This window comes from Falco cherrug, chromosome 7 (genome assembly GCF_023634085.1).
Source record: "Falco cherrug isolate bFalChe1 chromosome 7, bFalChe1.pri, whole genome shotgun sequence".
Taxonomy (NCBI): Eukaryota; Metazoa; Chordata; class Aves; order Falconiformes; family Falconidae; genus Falco; species Falco cherrug.
In genome coordinates, this window is record NC_073703.1 from 51,036,429 (window position 1) to 51,056,991 (window position 20,563).

The following is a 20,563-nucleotide window of genomic DNA, read 5'->3' on the forward strand; positions in this document are numbered from 1 at the left end:
AGAAACTGTATCATTTAGGTGGAAATGAAAGTTTGATTTTATTTTTTTCTGAGGGAATTCATGCCATCAGCACATATGGCTTCATTTAATGACATTCAGCTATAATGAATCTGTATAATTACTGGCCTACATAATGCAATTCTCCTGGGATGCTATGAGAAATCTGCACAATCATCAGGAAGGACTTTGGGAATGGAGGTGGAGAAGAAAAATAAAACCCAGCCAGAAGCTCTGCTGTAAAAGTTAATCACTATAATTTACATTTTGCCACCAATTCTCAGGTACAAGTTCTTTTATGCACCATCAAATGATCTGAACACTAATTATCACTCCTGTCTTCTACAGACACAAACACTCTAATTTGTGGTTATTTTCTTTTCTTTTGTCACGGAGTTCTTTTTAGGGCCAAATTCCTTTTCTTCTTGCTCAGAAACCCGACGCTAGAGACATTACAGACATTCTGGCATCCCCAGGCAAAATGTAAAACCAGTGAGAAGCAACAAAGGGTAACAATTTAGAAACTGATAGAGAAACACACCAATTAAGCTGTTCATTTCTCATGAAAAGTAGCCTGTTCAGAATAATCCTTTAGTCTTTCTTCCTTCACCTCCTTGCAGCAGGCAGTTGTGGTTACATTTTGGAAGCACCGGTTTCACAAGCCTCCAGCTCCAACTGTTCTGCCTCCACAGAAAGAGCTATGGGAGAGTTGGGAGCAAAGAGCTGGACCTAGGGTTTCCTCAGGTCAGTGCTGCTGTTCAGTGTGCAACCACCAACTGAGGATGCCATGAGAAACAAAATGAAAGCCTTTTAGCCCAGACTGTGCCTTTGCTTTATTGTGAGGCATCAAACATGTCCTAGTCTTCAAAAATAAGAAATAATAAACAAGGAACACAAGTCAGCCTGCTTTTTCTCCACCAAAATAAACAATGTGGGTACAAAGACTGCAGTATTTCTCAACTATTATACCCCCTGTGTTTTACAAATTGCTGCATTTTACAAAAGCTGCACTGTTAACATCTGATTTTTAAATGAAACTGTAACACCACTGCCCCCTCCCCTTCCCCCCCCCCCCCCCCGTTTTTTCTAGCATAAAGTCTAGGGAACCTAAATTTGAACATTTCAGTAACAGACCTAAAAAAAAATAAAATACGTAGAGAGCCATTTCAATATCACCAGAGAAACATCATGTAAATTAATCCAAATCACCAGAGAAAATACCATGTTTGGAGACACCATGCTATTAAATGAGACAACATCCTAGACTTAAGTTTGCAATCAAGTTGCAAAGCATATCCACGGAAGACAAAGATAAGAGCTGTCAGGGTATGCCTGCCCGCCCTGCAAAGATACGTTTCTTTCTACTAAATTTTCTGAGCTCTTCTACTGAGCTAATACTGTTTGGTGTTCAGAAGAGAAGAAACCAGAACCTCAGATGTATGAAGACACCATTCCTATTAGGCACACCTTTACAATAAAGCTTCTCAGAGTTACAGATAAGTTTTCCAGGTTTCTATGAATTGCTTCTGAAAAAATCCTTCCAAATGGAAATGATACCGAGAACTTTATTCTTATTAGCATTTTGTACAAAAATCTCACATTTAATGCTACTGCTAGTTATGTTCAGACAGCTACTACAAGGCATGTGGTAAATTATAATGACCATAAAAAATGCATATAAACATGCTTGTCTTAAAATAGAAGGTATGAAACTGTAGATAACCAGCATATAGATTCTTACCTCCAAGAAAGGGGCACGTTAATATTGCCCAAAATTTAAGTAAATCCCTCTGCATAGTGTTTTCTGCAAACTTCCTCACGTCCTTCATGCATGCATAGCTACTAGAAACACTGGTGTTGAAGACCTGGGTGAGATTTATACTAACTGAATATGAGCTTTAGAGCCAAAACAGCCAAAGAGGCAGAAACCTAGAGTTCAACTACTTAGTCAAAATTACCATGACAAAGTACATGGAGGCCTTTCACTACATTACAGTCTCTATGACAACACCCTATTTGCAGCTACTGTACGAGTTGTTAAACATCTAGCCTTGCATAAAGGTAGATTGGCAAAAATGGCTTCAGACTTCCAGTCTGCAGGTATTTTGGCACACTCAAAACAGAGGTGCCTTAAGAATAAAAATGCAACAGTCAGGCTCCACAAGACCAACAAATGATGATGATCACACACCTTCCTTGAAAGAGCTGTGATTTTTATCTTGTTGCTAGTATGACACAGTATGAGTATTTTTCAAAAAGCACACTGAATACTTCTTGGGAAATGGGTTAGGAAAATGGTCTAAAATATTTCCTGCCTTTAGCAGCCCTGACTAACTTGTGAAGTGGGTATTTTCAATGTGAGGTGTTCAAGCACATTATAATATGTGATTGATATTGCTGATTTTACAAGTGGCAAAACTGAGGGAGAGGGAAGGTGACTGTAATATGTCTTACCCACAAACTTGCAGCAGAATGAGATGAAAATCTACATGCTAGCACTCTCAAGCAACTTGCTCTCAGTATTCAACATACTTACTACAAGCAGATTGCCAAGAAAAAAGACTGGGGAAAAGAATGTAAAACATCTGAAATGTGTACTTCCAAGACTAAAAAAGAACCCCATATTAAACTGTACATTGATAAATGGACTGAACTCCTTTCTGATCCACATATGAATGGCAGTTGTTGCGCAAGATATTCCTTATGAACGCATCAGATGTGTCTGTTTCACATTAGTTTAGTGGCAGCAGTACGGAATACGCTCTCAGATATTTTTTAGTGTTACAGGCAGTAGAAGATGCAAAGACTAAAGGTGGTCTTAGTTTGCAAGCATTCTGCACAGCAAGATCTTTCAAAACACTGGTTAGCGTAAGTAGAAACCACTCTCCAACATCTGCTTCTTACTTTTGACAGGTTAGAGAGTGAGAATGGGAAAATGAGTGTGGAGGGGTCAATCTCGTAAGAGGTGAAAATTACCTTGTATGTGAGACAGCATCACTAAGACTATAAGCACTATTCTCCCTCGTTAGAGGGTTGGAGGCTGGTTGACTCTTGCTGTGAATATCCAGGCTCAGTGAAGACTCAGTCTTTCGGTCCATGTGGCTCTCTTTTTCTAATGTCCTGTCTGCAATGGAGACCACTTCGCTGGAGCTATGCCACAGTGGTGCCACTTTCTCCTTTGTTAGCCCTGTACGGGGAGATGTTGCTGCTCCCAGAGAGGCAGTGCTGCCATGGCTAGGTCCGTAGGAAGTGGTGTCTATGCCACTATCAGCTGAAGTCCCTTGAAGGTAGTTGTAGCTGTTCAGCTCTGATTCAGTGCGCTCTCCACTGTCATACCATTTCTCATCACTGTGAGCACTGGAGGCATTGCTGGAGAGAGTATTGCTGCTGGAATGGCTGGAGTAGTGGCTGTCAGACTACAAAAGAAACAACAATCCCCAAAAAACCACACTTGTAGGTTTATTTCAGAATTATGACAATAAAGAGGAGAAGGAAATAAACTGTTATGAAAGTCACCACTACACCATAGATCTTTTACCTTGAGGTACTGGACAGATACATTGAGGAGACTAATAAACTCTACAGATTTCATTCCAGCACAATGCCCAGGCTGTTCTGTGTGCTCATAAAAAGCTTTCATATGGATTTGGAAGCCATATCTTAACTACTCAGGGAAAGTTAGTTTGTATTCTGTCCCAAAATACTTCACACTGTCTCCTTTCAAGCACAGTTCTGCTCAGCCTAGTCCAAAGAAATTGGCTGAGCTGCGTAGACTTTGATTTCCTTTATAAGTACTATGAATAAAAATATCCTTATTCTAAGACTCCAATGCTTTAGGACATGAAACATAACCAATCTGCAGAATGTGCACCTTATTTTAATAATCCAATTGTCTATCAAATAATTAAAGTAGGGCAAAATAACCACTGCTCTTTCTACCCCTTTGTAGCAGGATGTACTTCCCCCTCAGCAGGAGTGTCCTTTGCAAACTACCACTGAAATGCCACTTAACTTATCTGTAATTGTTTTCCAAAAGGTAGAATTGCAAGAAAGGAAGCTTTAATGCAATGCTTTTAAATGGTCCCATCAAGGCACACCGGTGCGTGGCTGGTTTGTATCTTTGCCCTTGGTTACAACTTGCTGTTACAAAGAAACTGAATGCCCTCAATTCCACAAGGGGCATTAGCAGAATACTGTATCACAGGACAAGTTTCTTGCCATGCACTCATCACTGCTTAGTAGCTCACCTACCTCTCTGGGGTATTTATATCCATCTGAATTCTTTAATTTTAGTTTCCATCTACAGAATTTATCTAAGTTCTGATCATCTATATATTCAGAATTGAAGCAGTTTTTCAGTAGGCAATGGATTTGTTTGGCGACCAGATGGCCCAGGAGAGAGGAGACTTAGAACCACCTCCCCTATTTGTCTATCCTTGGAGTTTTACCAAACAGGCATGGGCAGAGATCCCAGCCACATACAAAATATTAGATACTGTTTCTGTTTTCACTGGAAAAGAAGGTAAGTAGGGAATGGATGTATACTGAGAGCAAGAAATCTCAGCATCCGTGTTTCGTATTATATTAAAGAACTGAAAGAAAACCAGAAGAAATATTAAATAAGTTGATCTGGACTCTTAGTTATCTCAGATTAAAGTTACTGCTTTTCATAAAAAACTGCTTCACTCCCCTTCATCCGTCCACATAATAAAGATTTACTTCAACAACAACTGAATGAGAAGAATGCAAGCATAAGTAATTCCAGTGCTGCACTTTGCATGCAAGCTAATGAGTTATGTACTACATCATTATATGGTCAAATACATCTCATGAAAACAGGTCAATCTAAATGTAATAACTAGTCTGTGCTCCTAAGAATATGAAGACAGGTGTGGTGTTGGGGTTTTTTGGTGTTTGTTTTCTTGTGGTGTTTTTTTTTTTTTTTTTTTTTAAATAGAGATGTGTTGTTATGAATTAGTAACCTAGAAGTAACACTGCCAATTGTATTGAAAGAAGAATGCTGGCAAGCAGGAGCAAATAACAGGAACCAGTTAAAGACATGCAACTAATACTTTCAGTATAATCACACAACGCAACTCTGTATTTTAGCTGACTGTACAAATGAATAAAAAACCAAGTGATACAGCTTATTGGGTAATTTAAAGTTTAAATTACAGGATTTTTTTATTTTAATGACTTAATGTGCAAGACATTTTAAATTTATGAACGTTACTGCATTTATCTTATCTCTCTGTATGTAAATCAGGAAGTGACAGTCTCCAAAGAAGGTGTGAATATCTAACTCTGTGGAGACACAAAGACAGAATTTACCATTTAGATCTTGAATACAAGTAAAACAAGATTTTTTTTCAGCAGAATTCCAGCAGACCTTTCAAAGTCTTCCAACAGTGTGCAAGGTAGGCTATGGAAAGGAAGCAATAGCTATACTAGACAAGGAAAATAGAGAAAATGTGAACCCAAAAGTAAGATCACTATTCTGTTTCAAAGAAGCAGCCTTCTGAGTGTTGCATTATAAAATGTATTAGTAAAGTTTTAAGTCTCACATGTAAGGCCTAGGAATAGCTTTGTAAACTCCCACAAATCCTCTTACTTATCACAAGGTAACAGACAAGAAGTTGCTGTTCAACTGGCAACAAAACTTTATTAACTAGTAAATAATAAGCACAGTAATCTTTCCTTAGCTTCTGTAGGATTCAGGAAACAACAGTCTGCTCTACCACTTCCTCCACGTTCTAGCAGGGAATTTTTTTTTTCTTTCTTTTTTTTTAACTGACACTCATGAAATGTAACTTTGAACAACACTTTTGGTATCATCAAGAGCTTGTGGAACAAAAGGAAAACATTAAATAATCCCTTTTTCGGAGTAACTTACATGACCCTGCTTATTTGGAGACAAGTGAACCACAGGATCCTGTCTCATCAGTCTTCCACTGGGGCTTTCTCTGAAGGACGGCAGTACTTTTGATACTGCTGGGAGATGGCATGTTGGTTCTGTAATACAGCATACAACAGTGGACTGAAGAGCATATGCAGTACAACAAACTAAGAAAATGTGTAATCTAATTTTACACTGTGATTTTTCCAACACTACTGTTAGCCAAAAACTTTAGATACCTAATACAAAATTCATTCCAAATAAAAAAATACAAATTGTGACAAAACACAGGTGAGTAAGTGAGGGCCCATTCCTGCCTGGCATAAGCCAGTAATACTTCACGAAAAACCAGCAGCAACCATCCTGGCTTTTGTTAGAACAACCTGAATGGTATCATGCCCCCATTGTTCAAACAGCACTGTATTAAAGCATTAAAACAGCAGAATATTCATTTCCACAGAGTATTGACATTGTATCTCTATATGCACGTTGCCTGTGAACAAGAGATTAAAAAACCCCTGAAGATCCTCATTACCTTAAATTGTATTCTATACAAGGCAGGACAATAGAAAAAGTCTACAGTGATCACTTAAATGGACATATTTTTTCCAGTACAACTACTACACAGATTTCTTGTCAAAGTTAAGGTGAGTTAAATAAACATTTTCTAATTGAAGAGAATATAACAAATACATTGAAATTGCAATATTCCCTTAAAAATTGCTGGCTGTGAATGCAGAAACTGCATAGATGTACAAAAAGAATACTTAATAAACTAAACCTGACGGAAGTGAATGGAATTCAAATCACTCATCTTACATGGGCACTCACAGGAGTGCTCTTTCCAATTAAACTTGTTTTTTCCCAGGAGATAACTATGGAGGTCTACAGGGTGTTCAGACACAGCCCATCAGGCAGGTAATGCCTTCTCAGAGCCCAAGGTCAGTATTTTAAAAAGAATCTCTCAGGTTTGACTTTTTACATGATCTTTTGTGGTTATGCAATATTCTGCACTTCTAGAAATGCTGCTTTTAAGTGGAATATGTGCTTATGAACATCCAATACTTAACAATACCCATGGTAATTAGCAGTGCTTTCCCCAACACAGCCACAGTTTGTTCATCTTGATCTGCATTATTAGCTTTTTTATAAACAAATGAAAATGGTTTTGGTTTTGTTTTTGGGGTTTTTTTAAATAAAAAAAAATAATCAGACTTGATTCCCCCTGGCAAGTGGTAGCAAGCAGTGTTGGTGCACAAAAGACTTGTGTAGCGAAGGATGGGCCAGGAAGGAGTGAGTGTGTTGGTTCACTGTACCTAATGCCTTATTTACCTTGAAACAGATTATCCCAAGTAGAAATGTGCTTATTTGTCATAGAACCAAACTTTCACCTAGATTCACCAGACTGGCAATAAAGTCTCCAGTCAGAGATGCAGCTTCCAACTGCGACTCTATGAATGCAGGACGATACAGGAGAGATAAAATACAGGGATTATATGTCAGTATGCACTTCCCAGCCTTTGCCAAATGCCAGAGCCATCTCTTCTACCACACATTTTTTCCTCTTCTTTTTGGTTCTATTTATTTATTTTGCTAATACAGTGACACCTGACATTTTAGAACAGAACTTGCTAGCAGCTCCACTCAGTGCCAGCACCAACACCCAACTGTTGGTCTGCAAAAGTAATGCTGAGCAAAAGATCAGTTCTACATGTGTCATTACCATCACACAGTATCAAAACATATGCAATTAAAAATCGCTCTGTCAAAATGAGAATGGCAGATCAGTATAATCACAGCTTTTTAGTGAGAAGTATGGGGGGAGTTGTGAGGGAGGGACTGACAGATGGCTTCAATAACAAGGCACAGCTCACTGAGGTTGTGAAGGTACATGAACAAAGTACATCTTCAGAACTTGAGGTTGGCGTTTGCCTAAACTCCTGATCTTACTGAACCTTATTCTGTGTTCAACACTAGTCCAGTCATACAGAACAAAAGCTATGATGCAGTAAAATGATCTATGTGTATAATAGAATAAATATGCAACTGTTTAATCTATGGTAACAAAGTTAGAAATAAACCACCAAGCTAGTGATCTTGACCATGGTCATCATGTTGGATCAGTGCTGTTTGTAGATAGAATATTTCCATTGGCGTCAATCTCATTGGTGTCCACTCAAGTCAAGCCATAGCTGTTGCAAAAGGTCTATGTGCAAAAACTTCAAATGAAGGCTTAACAATGCAAGTTCTCAGCACCCAGCTGTTTTATGTAGTTAATATGTTCCCTCAGTTGACAGCTTAATTGCAAAAAGTGCAATGAAAACATATACACTGGTGGAAGGCGATTACCAAGCTATAGATTTACTTCACTATTTAAACTTTAATTGCATTTTTTCCATTTTGTACATGGTATTTTTATAGCTTTAATGATCAAACAATGAATTTGCATTTATATAGCACCATTTGAAAAGGAGCATCACAAGCACTTTAGACAAACTAAGCAAAAATTAAACTAAGCCAAGCCACTCAGGAGGGTAGGTGAGGTCAAGTAAGTCCTCAACAGCAAGACAAATGAGTGTGTCTACCCAACTGCTTCTAAAAGGACAGTGTTTCAGGGTAAAAGCATTAAGGTAGATTTAGTCCCACAATCAAATGAAGAACTGAAATCGGTTCTTCCTCAGGTGATACTCATAGGTCTCAAGGAAACAGACTGCAGAAGCTAGTACATGCTCCAGACCTAATTATTCATCCTGACGAACAAGGTTAACTTTCAAAGACACTGAAAACACAGTGCTTAAGAGGGTTCTCTCAGCACAGAGAGGTATTGCCAAAGTCACCTTGTGGTTAGCATCACTCGCTCATTGTGAAAAAAATTAATTACCTACCCATCTGGTCAGCGATACTATCCTCACTTCTTTGCCAGCTGGGTGTGGATTTGCCGCTACCACCCGTATCTGATTGCGTATTCTGCCTGTCAATGGAAGCAGGGGATCTACGGCTAATTCCAAACCTGTTGTAACACCCCAAAAAACAAAGCAGATAAGATTTATGCATATTTAAAATCATTACAAAAGGGGAAAAGAGTGCTTTTAAGAAGCTAGTGTCAAACAGGGCACACCGATGCATAGCACAACTGCTTGAGGGATTTGTAAATGGAAAAGTATTCATTTCTGTGGCAGTTCTCAGGACCCATTTAATACTTCTAATGCATAAGATTGCACTACACATTAATTTATGCGCATCTTTGATCAAGATCATCTGGTTACAGTGCACACAATTGAAAAAACAGACCAAAATGTCCAGAAATAAAATTATTAATTTTCATTTACATAGAAAGGCAACTAGACCATTACCTGTTTATAGAAAATTGACCACAATGAGTAAAGCTTAAAAAGTTTGGATAAAAGCCACATAGGGAAATGAGATGTGTTTATCAAGAAAAAATATCAAGGATGGATCCTTTTAACTGGGCAAGCGCTACCTCGAACTAGTGAAGGTGAGCATCAGAAAGTTTTGGTGGGACAATCCCATGGATCTTAGCCACTTTCTGGGTTCTAAGAAAAAGACTAGTAAGGTCACACCTGGGTGATGCAGATATAGATGCAAACAACACAGATTCATTTGGGACAATATTACATTGCCAAATATTTTAAGTAAGTATTCATAAAGTTGACTGTATTGGCTATGGATTCCCCAAACCTGGGTGTTATGAATTCTGAAAATTATTAAGTTATTTGATCATAAAATAATTTCATTGGTGTAAACTAAATACAGCTGTAGGAAAGCAGTGACACATGTATACCTATTGTTTTAGACGAAAGCATATAGAGCAGAAGGAAAACTGAGTTCAATGGACTTTGGAAATCATGCTAGATTAGTCAGATCTATTTCAGAAAGCTCAATAAAGATACAGCAAACTCAAGGAGAACAATCAAATGACAAAGGAGATACACAGTGCCTCTGTGCCATACCAAAGTCTACATGCCTTATATGCCTAAAAGCCTGTAAGAATTAAATCTATAATTCTGTATTACATCTAAGTTAAGTCTGTAAGAATTATAGTTGGGTTCAGAGTTAGCAGATCAATCATTAAGAATTCACAAAGAACAATGCATTTCTGAGGGTCTTTTTTCCCAATCAGACATACCTTGAAGAAGAAAAAAAAATTCCCAAACTCCGCATGCACAGAATAACAACCAAAAGAATTACAAGTAGATATATTCTCTATGTATCATTGAGTTTATCTGGCTCTAAATGTCTAATGTAACAGAAAATAAAATACCCAAACTGTACTTCCCACTCACTCTACCAGCTACAGACTGCCCCACATGACCTCCAATGTAAAACAGACTTCCGCACAACTGTCAGAATAAGCTGTGTGGTTATCCCATTTGAAAGTTCATGTACTCATTTGCTTAAATGAACCTACCAAAGAAACATCATATGACTTAAAAGAACAAAATCCCACTCCCATCCTCAAAGACAAGCAGCCAGAATATACCTGTTACATGCAGCACAGCTCCAAAATGTCCCATTTTGAATTTAGGGCCTCCTAAACTTTACCCAAACATGACCCTACTTTGTTCACCACTCTCTGGTATAGCCAACATACAGTTTGATGAATAAAAAAAATTAAAAAAAAAAAAAAAAGTGAAGAAAACCGGGATTATCTGCCTTCTGACTGCAAACAACGTACAGTGAAATTGCACAAAGTGAGTAACACTTTTCTTTTTCTATTCACACATACTAGCTAGGACTTCACTTAAACACCCAAATTAAACATGGTGAATTCAATACTAATTCAACAGATAGATAAAACACCTAAACACAACATTTCAAAAGCTGATTTGATTCTTTAAACACTGGTCTGAGGTAATTTTCAAACTTTTCACACTTGTAAAGTATTGTGGGAAGAAAATGTTTTCATAATAAAATAACTAGAAGTTGGTATCTAAAAGGCAAAGCCAAAACCCAAAGAAACTTTGGTGCAATGAAGTTACACTGCATCAATAATTTACTTCTAAACTTTGTCCTCTTACATAAACCCCGTAGTGTTCATATATACAAAAGCAGTCAATTTTGCATTTGGCTATTTACGATGTGGGATCTTTTTTCAACATTAGAGATACAGAAAACCACCACATTTCTAATTATTTCATTAAATCACTGCTACACTAATTGAACAGCAAGAAATGTATCTAGATTGCCTTTTTTACATGAAGAGGACTACCTGAAAGCAAGAATAATAATGCAGGTGGTGCTATATTCTATGCTGCTTAAATATATAGCCCATTAGGGTATGTAGGAATGAATTTTAAAAATAATCTCCAAAGAGAAATCAATCTGAATTAAAAGAACAGTGAAATTGTTCAAATATCTATGTTGTAAGACGAAACTAATTATTTTGGCATTTTAAATTTCATTTTTACATTCGACAATCATTACATATACATCCCTTCATGTAAACACAGGATAAGTATATGAAACATACATACATCAAGACCAATCTGGAGGTTTTTGCTTATACCCAGTTTAGGATATGGACCAGGATATTATACCCAGTTTTAGGATATCTAGAAGAGGCAGCAGTTACTGGTTTTACCAATGCCTGACAGAGGTTGGACTCTTACCTATGGCTTCTAGTCATTCAAGTTTCACAGACTTTCCAAATCTGCCATATCATACAACAAGAAATGTATACACAAATTAAGCAGTTAAGATTTCCTGCACTGGGAAATCTCAGGGGCTGGTGTACTAGCGCACACTGGAGCCTCACCTCAGGAACACTACATTCAGGACATGGCACTCCCTTGGCCCCTACTCCAGCCCATCCTTCTATTCACCATCTTAGCAAGTGAATGCTACAACACGTCTTGCCATGGGTTAAATGCTGACCAGCTCTACCTGGTTCACTGAACAGCGCTACAAAGCTGCCCTTAATCTGGTTTCTCAGATGAATGTCAACAGAAGATGCACATGGAGCTGCAGTGGTTTTTAGTAATGTGACAGACATTACTTTGCTTATTGAGGCAAAGGAAAGTTTCCTTCATAATTGCATTTTTCATGCTTTCCATTTAACCATGGTAGAAAATGCTTGGAAAGTCCCAAGTAAATACGATTCATGTGTACAAGGACAGTATGGGAGGCAATGTGCTTTTCCTGTAAGAATAGAACACAATAGTAAAATAATTGGAGTTTAGCAAGTGGGTTTTCTTTTTTTAAAAGGCATCCAGTAGGAACATGTAAAGTTCATATTAATTACTGTTTTCATTATCCCATTTAAACAGTGTTTCCTTGCACTGAATTAGAACTTAAAAACCAAAAAGACCATGTACACAAGGTTTCTAGGACGCATCTCTGCTGAACTTGCAAAATGCTCAAAGAATGCTGTAGGGCATGTGTATAATTAACTTATAAGATGCAACAGGGTTGGGATGGGTGCTAGTGTGCTCTGAGGCCAATACAAAACACCACCACTAGCATGGCTGAAATCCCCTTCCTACTCAAGCAGTTATGGTTGTGATGGTGTAAAGATACATGGCAGCAATACCTTTTTTTCAGAGCAAATTACATGGTTGGAAAAGAGCAGACAACATATTGGGAGCACAAACTCTTCAGAATTCAAGGCAACACATAAGTGCTGCTGGCACGAATGAGCCAGGAAGTATGTAGGGTATAAAGAGGTTAAGTGCTTCTTCCAGCTCCACAGCCCTGGACACCCTTCTATTTAGTTTCCTTACAGCAACATTTAATGGGCTTAGAGCAAATCTCCTCATGTCAGTAGGTCTTAAGCACAAACTTAAATAATGACCTGAACAGGCCTGAGAGTGTCATGAATCAAAGCCTTCATGAAGGTATGCAGCAGAGAAGACACGGCCTCTTCAGAAAACCTCAAACTGAGCTGCAAGGGGGACAGGGAGGACAAATCTTCAGTGCTCTGGAGCAAGAAGCAGCACTTGTTCAAACACATGCTCAGAGCAGCATTCTCTGGACTGACACAGAGCAGCGTCCCCTTAGTGGCACCTGAATAGGCAAAAGACAGCACCTTGTGCTAAGCAGTTCCCGACAGTGGTATTTAACGTTACTACTAATCTATATTTTTTAAATAGAGAAAAAAATACTTCTGCTTTATAAAAGACCCAAACCAGAATGAATTGCACACAGTGACCTGCAATGTACTCAAGACGACTTCAGAGGGAAGCTCTGTAGTGTGAACTATCAGCAGTTTTGTCCCTTTATCTTCTCTACAGGAAGTAATTTGGAATGTGGTAGACAGCTCTCCTGCTGCCAATTATTTTCTTCCCTGCTTGGAGATGCCTGATTTATTGCTCCTTTCAGTGCCCTCTGAAAATGATACGGATTTAATTTATTCCTCTGCCAGATGCCCCTTACATTGGATCACTTCAGAGAGTTTAAGGATTTCTGGAAGCTGAAAGACAGCACCTTAAAACAGGTTGACTGTGAATATGTGAAAAAGATGCCAGCTGTGGATTAATTAGCATTTTTGTGCCTATACATCCGAAATTTTAGTTGCATTCAACAATACTTTGCTTCAACTACTAGCACAGACTGCAAAGTCCCAAACCTATCACTTATTTTACTTTAGAATCTAAACCTACAAAATGAAGCAATCTGCAACATTAAACCAGTACCTTTAATGAAGATTTTTAAATACATGAAGATCCCTTTGTATAGTAACCTGAGTAGCTGTAGACTAGGATCAGAGAGAGAGGTTAGGTCACAAAGAGAAGGTGGAAACAAGAGGCTTTTAAAACAGACTTTTTGAGAAGCATGACTGATGTTTGAAAACAAACACTTTAATGCATGTAAACAACAGCTAACAGGAGGCTGTGTAAGCACTTCTTTAGTTTAATATACATTACAACAAGTGGAACAGAGAACAAAAAACCTGCCTATAAAAAATACGAAAAAAGTCTGGTGCCTACCCTTCTGGCATAGATTTTTGTCTGTATGTGCCCCCACCAGAGCCAGTCTCACTTGAGGATGATAAGTTGCTTGGAGAATTACGGCACTGTTGCGATCTTGCTAAGGCAATGGATGAAACTGTGATGTAGACATCAGAACCGGGAGACAACCTGTTCAGAGCAAACAATCCAGTCGAATCAGAAATACTGAACAGCAATATCACAGTGCAAAGCATGACAGACATCACACCAAAGAACATGGCACCATAGAGAAAGTAGAAATGAAGTGAGTTGAAAGATCAGACATCTTTCCTTTTTTAATCTATTGGAAACCATAGAAAAAACTGGATACAGGAGAGTAAACGAAGAGAGGCAAGCGAGGGAGGAAAATCCCAGCACACACTGGGGAAGTATCCCAGTTTCTAAAGTCCTGATTTGTTTTTACAGGCTGCTTGTAAGGAATAGCATGACGTTCCTCACACAAATACCAAACAAAAAAAATATTTCTAATTCTCAAAACAAACTCTTGTCTGGAATTTAAACTAACTGTAGCAAGCTGTCTCTGCAAACCCTTCCAAGAGTATGAAGCTTACCTCTACATCACCAAACTTGTCCACATTAAATCACAAAGGCTAAAAAATGGTATGTTATTTATAAATACCTTAACCCCCGCAAACCCCCATAATGTTCTAATATAAACATTCTAATATAAAACTCTCTCAGTTTTCAGAACTCTATTTGAACACAGACCTGAGTCATATGAAGCCTTCTCCTGTCAGAATAACCATACAGCAAATAAAACAGGCTAGAACTTCAACACGTGCACCTGGGCAGAATAGTTGGAAGCAGCAGGCTTATACTGCTCAACTCGTATGACCTGTTCTGTAGTTGAAGGCTTTTTTAGATCATTTTTCTGTTTTGTGCATTTTGTTTCCCAAACCTCAACTGAATTCACTGCTGCTATCTAGTTCTTTGTTCCACTCAGTGGTGACCAAAGCCTTTCAGAACTTCTGCACAATTTAAGTGGAGTTTGAATTACACCATCCATGAACATCAAAAATCCTGCTGTGAAGACAAATCTTTACTCATTTTATCTGGGAAAAACACTGTAACTTACATGATGTAAACAGAAATTTAACTTTCAACATTTAAAAAAAACGCATATTGACTTCAGCAAAACACTCAGTTGCCTCAGTACGCAACTTGGGTCTGGAGATTTAGAAGATCTTAACCTAGCCAGTTAATCTATATCTGTAAAATAGTGGCAGATTTTAATGAGCTCTCACCATAAAACTATAAGAACTTTTAAGGTTCAAAAACTCCTTTGAAAAAAAACCATCACACTGGTTAGCGTTACTTACGTATGTGTGTATATATCCAAAGTGTGTGTATGTATATGTATTTATATCAAATGTGCATTTGTCCCCCTCAGTACTTTGCAAAAAAAACAGTAAACGAACTTAAAATGGAAAGAGCATTAGGACTGGACCAAATGCCTTGATCATCTGGGACATCACAAAGTGTGTATGACTACCCAGTAACTCTTCTTCCTACACAAGAAAGGAATGATCTAACACCTGACCATCACAAATACCATACCAAGTCCAGTAATTCCTTTCTAGTCTACTGAACTGAATTTAACTTATCTCACATTTATCAAGCAACACTTCTGAAATACTTGATTGCAAAGAACAAGTTCAAGAGTTGGAAATGCAGGAAGTCATGAACCAAGCAGCTCATTTTTCCAGTGGCACATTTAGAGACAAAAAATAATAATAAAAATATATATATACACACACACATAAAGAAAGAGTTCGGCTAACAGAAATATATACTTCCAATAGCATTCACTCATCTATACAGGCATGCACATTTAAACTCTGTTATGCTTGCAGAGCAATACACAGTTTAAAAGTATGACCTTTTTCCCCCAATACTAAATCAGAATTTATGGCAAGGAAACCAATTATTCCTCAAACAATTTCTGTAAAATGATATCCTGTTGGAAAATGCTTACATTTTCACTTCAGATTCAGCTATGCCTTTTCTTTACTTCCTATGCCTTACCAAAAAGCGACAGCGCTGTTCAGAAGGAATGTCGAGATTTTAGAACTGTGTCATGGAGTTCTAACTCATTTACAAAGAGGAAAGACCTCGAGGGCAAACAAAATTGTATTATAAATGTGGTCTGAACAACAGCAATGAGCAAACCAGTCAGGTAAGACATCCTATTATTTAAAGCAGCAATCCATTTTGTTGGTACAGTTCACAATAGCACTAAAAAACATTAACAGTGAAAGACATTTCATTTTATGTGAAACATATAAATAAGACAAAAGAACTTTAGAGTAAATTAGTTTGAATTGACTTTTTGAGCTGCTTTGAAACCTATTGATGAAAGGCACTTCCCAAGACAAAAGGAGCATTGTGTTACCGGTATACCCCTATAGTTAAGATATTCTGTGCTTGTCTTATTTATAATTAAAAACCAAACTAAAACAAACTATTATCTATTTAAAAAAGACAGCTTTAAGAAATTCCAAAATGGTTAAGTGCATGAGTCCCATAATTGAATTTAAAAACAGGCCAAGCGTCCATTGCATTAAACAGAAACAATTTACACTGTAGTCAACTGAACTGAGATTATTCCATGCATGATTTAGTTCTAACAGATCTAGTTCATCCTGAAAGGACTGGTTGAGCCTTGCCAAGTATGGGAAGAAAATAATCTTTTGTGAATGCAGTGAGTGGGATAGGCATATGTTATTTTGTTTAGTATGACAACAGAGACATCGAAAGCATCCGTCTTGCTCTTCATAGATTAATTTCCATGTCATTAGCTGCAATTTTCCTGTCTTCAGTGTGCATAGGTATGTAATATACACATCATAAGAAAAATGTCAGCTTAGCATGCTCCGTGTCTATGGCCTAAGGCAGTCCTTAGTTGCATGACCATACACAGGTGCCTTCTCCCTTAGGACCTCTGTCTCATGCAGTTTTATTTAGTGCTATAACTTCTCCTGCAAGAGCTGCACAGCTCAGAAGTGGAAGAGGCACAGGCTGCCATAAGAGAAAAGACAGCCTTACAGTTAAGGCATTTCAGTGCTGACTGTATTACAAAACTGAATTGTTACCTTGCACTTGCTGCAGCATTCCAGTATGACCACTGGCATATTTGTTAAAGAAAATTTTTCATTCATTGTCACTAATTGCAAGTTTCTCAAAGGCCTCATTTGATTTCAGGGCCTGTTTTACTCCTGAGCTGAAAACTTCACAAAGCAGCTGAAGTCAACTGAAGCTGTAATTTGAATATATAAAATATTAACAGTGCTGGGCACACTTCCAAATATGAGATGCCCAAAATAAGACACAGTAAATTATTAGAACATAATTTCTCCCTCTATCTTTGTTTGCAATCTGAAGAGGGCCAAAGACATCTCTTCTCACGCAAGAGTTTTTCAAAACTAAGTTAATTGTATTAATGTATTAATTGTATTAACAATGCTGGGCACACTTCCAAATATGGGATGCCCAAAATAAGACACAGTAAATGATTAGAAGATAATTTCTCTCTACCTTTGTTGGTAATCTGAAGAGGACCAAAGACATCTCTTCTCACACAAGAGTTTAGAAAATTAAGTTTAATTAATACCCATGAAGTATTCAGAAACTATAGTAATGGGCGCCACTGTAAATCTTAAAAAGGGAATTAGCAATTGCATCTTTACAGCAGGATTTGAATGCTATCCAGTAAATAAGGGATGGAGTAATGAAGAGGAAAATAAAATATTAAATAGCTCTTCTTTAATGAGCTGCATACACTGTGTGAACTGAATGAGGCAGATGTCCTCTGTTAAAAGAAATTATTGTAATTTAATCACAGCAAGTATCAGAAAATATGGTTACACAAGAGTTCTGAATAAAATTGCACAGCAAATCTTAGTTCTGGCAAGCTTACCTTCCAAATGTTTGATTTTTGCAATCCTAATAATACCACAAGATGGGACATCTGAAAACAATGACTCAACGCTCTCATGTTAAAAGGAAACTAAACGATTCAAAAAAGAGAAAACACGAGCAATTCTGGGGAATGGGATAGCAAATGAAACAAAAAATGCAGTTATACTGTCATATTGTACCTTCTCACACCACACTGTATACCTTCTTGAATATTTTTCTTCAAGTTGATCACTGCATTTCAGAAAGAATATATTATAACAAGAAAAGATACAGAGGCAGGCAACAGGAAAACCTGAGGTACAGAGTAGCTTCTGTATGAAGAAACACTGTACAGGCTACATGGCTCCACAGATGATAATTTTGTCATTCAATTGCTTCAATCCATCCAAACGTCAAATACATTGGATCAAGCAAACAGTGATTATTCATTATCCCTCATGACACAAGAACAAACAGGAGGCTTGGAACTATCAAGAGACCAATCAGCAGGCACTTGGGTGAAGAGATACCATCTACAGCTGTTAAATACAGTGCTACAGGTACATCCAGCTCCAGGCGGTCTTAAACAGCAGAGAGCCAGGAGGCTGTCAGACCTGGTAAGAAGTTTTCCTTTATACTTATAACCATTTATGGTTTTCCCTGGTCCCTGCTGATGGCCACTGTCAAACAAGAAAGCAGCTCTTGACACGACACATCATCATGGCTCTTCTCAGATGTTACTGGAACACAAGAGTGAGTTTGGCCCTACAGCCAAGACATCTTTGATCTACCACTGCTAGCTACATCCAGCTCTGCCATCCTGGTGCCAGTAGGAAAAGCGTAATATATAATCTCACGATAGTACGTTTTAATTTGAAGAATGTTATGAAAACTTTAAAATAACAAATCCTCAAACCCTGTGAGGTAAGCAATGTATGTGCTACAATGCTCACTTGGGAGATGGCAAGATGAGTACAGACACCTGCTTGTTTATATTGGGAAAAACATCGCTGATCCAAGCTAAGCGGCAGCAGATGAGGATTTTTAAATAATATGGGAACAGTTTTAGCTGGAATCTATCTGCAGGAATTAACCTATATACTACTGGCGCAGTTACTGTCACTGACTACACATAGGCATCATTCATGGAAGTATGCAGTTTTAGGGCAAGATTGTGCTCCTAAGTCCTCAATAAAACCAGTCTTAATGAATATTGTTCTACTGCTTCCATACTGTGGAATTTTACAGCAAGTACTTGACTGCAGTCATGTCATAATTCAGTTTCAAATTTGGGCTCAGAAATTTTCTAGTTAAGAGCCTTGAGCTTTCATCCAGAACAGTACTGAACTACACACTGAAGTGTTCAGTCCAGCAGCACGCTTTGCTGCCTGGTTTTCACACTTATCAAATGTTTGTTGAATCAAGTTTTAGTTAAGATGGTTCCCGTTTAATTAAAAGGAGATTATCACCTAACACTACCTCATCTCCTTTCCCTGCACATTTTTTTCTGAGTAAAGTCTGGAAACCAAACGTACAAAATAAAACCTGAAAACCGGGAAGGGGAAAAAAAATTAAAAAAACAACGAAGCTCTAAAATTACATCTTCTCCAATAACATTAGCTCTGGCATACTTCACATATGTGATTTATTGTTGTTTTTCTTAATTTACTACTGATATTTATTCCTGGGTTATAGGCTATATAGTGTCCCAAGTGGACTAATTAATGTTGTGAAAGACAACATAACTTGGAATGTATTGCATTTATATTATTAGATTTTTCAGTTTTACTGTTTCAGTAAGATTAGAGATTTATTTGAAGGTATATAAAGTTTTGCATTATTTTTCCTGCCTACAAATACGCACATCAATCATGAAGACATTTAAGGACCCAGCATGCTATGAGGAATAGGAAGAATAAGCTAGTGAGTTGGACACATGAAGACAATCCAATAAAGGCAAAAGTACTCTGCCAGGCACAGGGCTGGGTGTTTGTCTGCCTTCTCAGAATCAGGGACTGTCAAGCAAGCTACTCTCCCACAACAGACTACAACAGCAGCCTCCATAGGGAGGAAAAATGTTTGATGTTTTTATGTATATGAAGTGAAATCCTCCTGTTTTCAGGACTCGTAATGCAGCTTTCATTTATTTTTAACATGGTTAAATGGACTAAATTGAAAATATCAACATGAGTAAAAAATAAATTTATTTCAAATCAGTATGCATATTTGGAGACTCTAGCTATACAAAGTGATCATCAGTCAAATATCACTAGTAGATAATTCAAAAAGAGTTACACCCATACTCCCTGTACACTGACAGCACATCATACTCAGAGGGAACCACTGGTCTTTTAAGCTGGTTTTGTTTAAATTACATCCCTCAAGTCTTCGGGTTTTTTTTCTAAATACTTAATCTAAGTCATGGATTTATTGCTGTTATTAAAATGAATACCACGTCAGGTGTGATAAGTCAGAAATACTATAATGCCTCTATTTCATTCTTTGAAATCCCAGCTGCTGGCACTAGGGTTAACGACAGTACTGACCTTCTGTGGTCCTGGATGCCTGCTACCAGCACTAGTCCAAAAATCAACTCAGATTCAGAGTTCAAAGAGCCACATGGGTCAATTTACTACGGGTTTCTCAGCTGCTATGCCCCTTAAAAGAGATCACAAACTATAGATCATTGTTACTTAGCAGCAGATGAGATCTGCTGTCACTGTCACTGCACCTGGCTCAATAAATGAAGAACACACAGTCAAAGGGCAGGAGCACAGAGCAATAAATGCCAGCTCCAGTCTCAAAA

General features: G+C 37.8%; 1 protein-coding gene across 14 annotated transcripts in view; it reads right to left on the reverse strand.

Moving 5' to 3' along the window:
- Positions 1–20,563, reverse strand: part of SIPA1L1 (signal induced proliferation associated 1 like 1) — a 220,904-nt gene that overhangs the window by 16,868 nt on the left and 183,473 nt on the right. For all 14 annotated transcript variants that reach the window (XM_055715526.1, XM_055715528.1, XM_055715522.1 and 11 more), the window contains 4 exons: positions 13,840–13,989; positions 8,779–8,903; positions 5,891–6,009; positions 2,974–3,413 (listed from right to left, as the gene is read on the reverse strand). In XM_055715526.1, the coding sequence (XP_055571501.1) occupies positions 2,974–3,413; positions 5,891–6,009; positions 8,779–8,903; positions 13,840–13,989 (834 nt within the window). The remainder of the gene's footprint in view (positions 1–2,973; positions 3,414–5,890; positions 6,010–8,778; positions 8,904–13,839; positions 13,990–20,563) is intronic.